This window comes from Mya arenaria, chromosome 10, assembly GCF_026914265.1.
Source record: "Mya arenaria isolate MELC-2E11 chromosome 10, ASM2691426v1".
NCBI lineage: Eukaryota > Metazoa > Mollusca > Bivalvia > Myida > Myidae > Mya > Mya arenaria.
This window is the reverse complement of record NC_069131.1, coordinates 23988079-23990657: the sequence shown is the minus strand read 5'-3', so window position 1 is coordinate 23990657 and position 2579 is coordinate 23988079. Positions and strand designations below refer to the sequence as shown.

Here is a 2579-nt window from a genome sequence, read left to right as displayed (position 1 = left end):
TATTGATGGATTCAAGAGTCCACAGTGCCAGAAGTCTTGTTTAAATCGAGGTTGTAGGTCGTGTACAACAGACACCACGTGCACTTGGTGCTATGATGGGTATGTGCTGCTCGACGACCAATGTATAAGTATATGTCCATCTACTTGTAAAACATGCACTTCAAACATATCCTGCACATCCTGCTATGACGGATACCACGGAGATCAGTGTCAACACTCATGTCCTTCCAACTGTAACACATGCACTGCAAGCACATCCTGCTCATCATGCAACGACGGATACGGTGGAAATCAGTGTCAAATCTCATGTCCGTCTACCTGTAAAACTTGCACTTCAAGCACATCCTGCAAATCTTGCTATGACGGACACCATGGTGATCAGTGTCAACACTCATGTCCGTCTACCTGTAAAACATGTACTTCAAGCACAACCTGCCTCTCCTGCAACGACGGATACTACGGAAATCAGTGCCAAGCCTCATGTCCATATAACTGTCAAACCTGCACGTCGAGCTCCCTCTGTACATCATGTAAATACGGATATCACAGCGGGCCGGGGACAGAGTGTGAATATTCGTGTAACAAAGGGTGTTTATCATGCACAAATGGTACATACTGTACAGCGTGTACGGTACGGTATATGGGGATTGGTTTTTACGGACGTGATTGCCTCCATGACTGCAGTGGCAAGTGCAAAGACTATTTGTGTGAAATAGATCATGGTAACTGCCTGGAATGCAGGGACCCTAACTTCACTGGTGGCAGATGTGATAGATGTGTTAACGGCAAATATGGAAGTGAGTGTGAATTGGATTGTCCTGTGAATTGTCTTTCTTGTGAATCTGCAACTAATTGTACTGAATGTAAAACTGGATTCACTGGAATAGGACTCCAGTGTTTACTACGCTCGGACTGCCCTGAAAATTGTATTGGTTATAAATGTGATAGCACTGGAAAATGCGATTCATGTAAGGACGGCTTCTATGGCGAGTTCTGCATGATGAACTGCCCTGTGAACTGCATTGACGGCATTTGTAATAGAAACGGTAGTTGCGATGCCTGTCGTGACGGTTTTCAAGGCACGTTTTGTAAGATAGCATGTCCACAGAATTGCAAGCAGTGTCATCAAGATAACGGATCGTGCAGCATTTGTGAAAATCAAGCGTGGAAAAAAGACTGCTCAAGGAAGTGTAGCTCGACTTGTCGAATTGATGCGACCTCAATGACAAGCTGTGATATTGTGTCGGGGGAATGCACATTTGGATGCGTGTCCGGAAGTCATGGTTCGTATTGCGAGCTTATTTGTGACGAGCGATGTGGTTCATCTCGCGACGGAATAAAAGCATGCAGGCAAAGAGACGGGTTCTGTGTGGAAGGCTGTGAGCGTGGATATAGATTTGAAGTCACCGGTTGCTTACCTGGTAAATATATAAACATACATTACAAGAAAGAATACTTAAGGTATCACATTTTAATTGGAAGGTACGCCATCATTTTGTAAATATAGAATTATCTCTTACGCAATGCTCATTTGTTCTGTGATATTGTTTGTATTAATATGGTTGGTATATGATTTATTTACGTTTATTTTTCAGTGACTGACAAGCCTTGGGATGAAAGCAGTGTCCTTACAGTAGGAGTTTTGGGCGGAATAATTGGCCTTCTCATCATAGCGCTTGCTGTTGCTATCGGGTGTACCGTTCTTATAAAAAGGTTCAATATTATCATTATATTCTCATTTTAGAAGACTAGTTTACACAGAAGAAATTTAAGATATATAATGACAAGCTTTGCAGATTTATTTATGCTACCTTTCTAATCGCCTGATTATTTTCAGTGACTAATATGAATTACACAAATATAGGAAAATCGATTAATTGATCAATCACACGTTGCTCGTTCATATCAATTGGCATATCGATATTATGTTTAATCCATTAAGCGATGGTTGATCAAGTGGTATATTGAAATATAGATTTGCAATAAATTGATTATTCCTGTTTTTACACTACCTTATCATATAATGTTATGTTTGACACAACTTTTGTTGTTATACAGAACCAAATTAAAGGAGTTTTGTGTAAAAATTATACTTGCTGTTAAAATATTATAAATGTTACTTTCAGAAGACACGTCATCGCTCAAAAAGACAATTTCAAAGGTCAGATATTATGATCCTAAGCGGCTGACCGTTTATTTTTGTCATAAAACACTTAAAGTAATTGTAAATAGCGGGCATGATTCTCCATCACATATAATAAATACTTAAACAGAATGTAGACACTCAACTGAGTCTTTAAATTATAACTCTTCAACTTGTAAATAATTATGTTATACAATGTATATCAATCATGTGATGAACACTACATTGGTAGAAATGAACAAAGTGCAAATTTGACATTTCTGCATTGACAATAACAATAATGATAAAGAAAATGTGTACTAATTTAATTTCAGAAATTAAACCTGACGAGGAGGCTAGAACTTACGAGGAGATTCCAGAACAGACAGATCAGCCAAAGTACCAGAATGTCAATACCAATAACTATGACATGCTGTTTGCTAACAGTAGCTTTTGA

At 38.8% G+C, this 2579-nt stretch overlaps 1 protein-coding gene across 1 annotated transcript; it reads left to right on the top strand.

Annotated features, from left to right (window-relative positions):
* The first annotated feature begins 1222 nt into the window (after nt 1–1222).
* On the top strand, nt 1223–2579 carry LOC128204483 (uncharacterized). Its single transcript, XM_052905897.1, has 4 exons — nt 1223–1421; nt 1596–1713; nt 2127–2161; nt 2458–2579. Exons 1-4 carry the CDS (start codon nt 1223–1225, stop codon nt 2577–2579), a joined length of 474 nt encoding a protein of 157 aa, XP_052761857.1.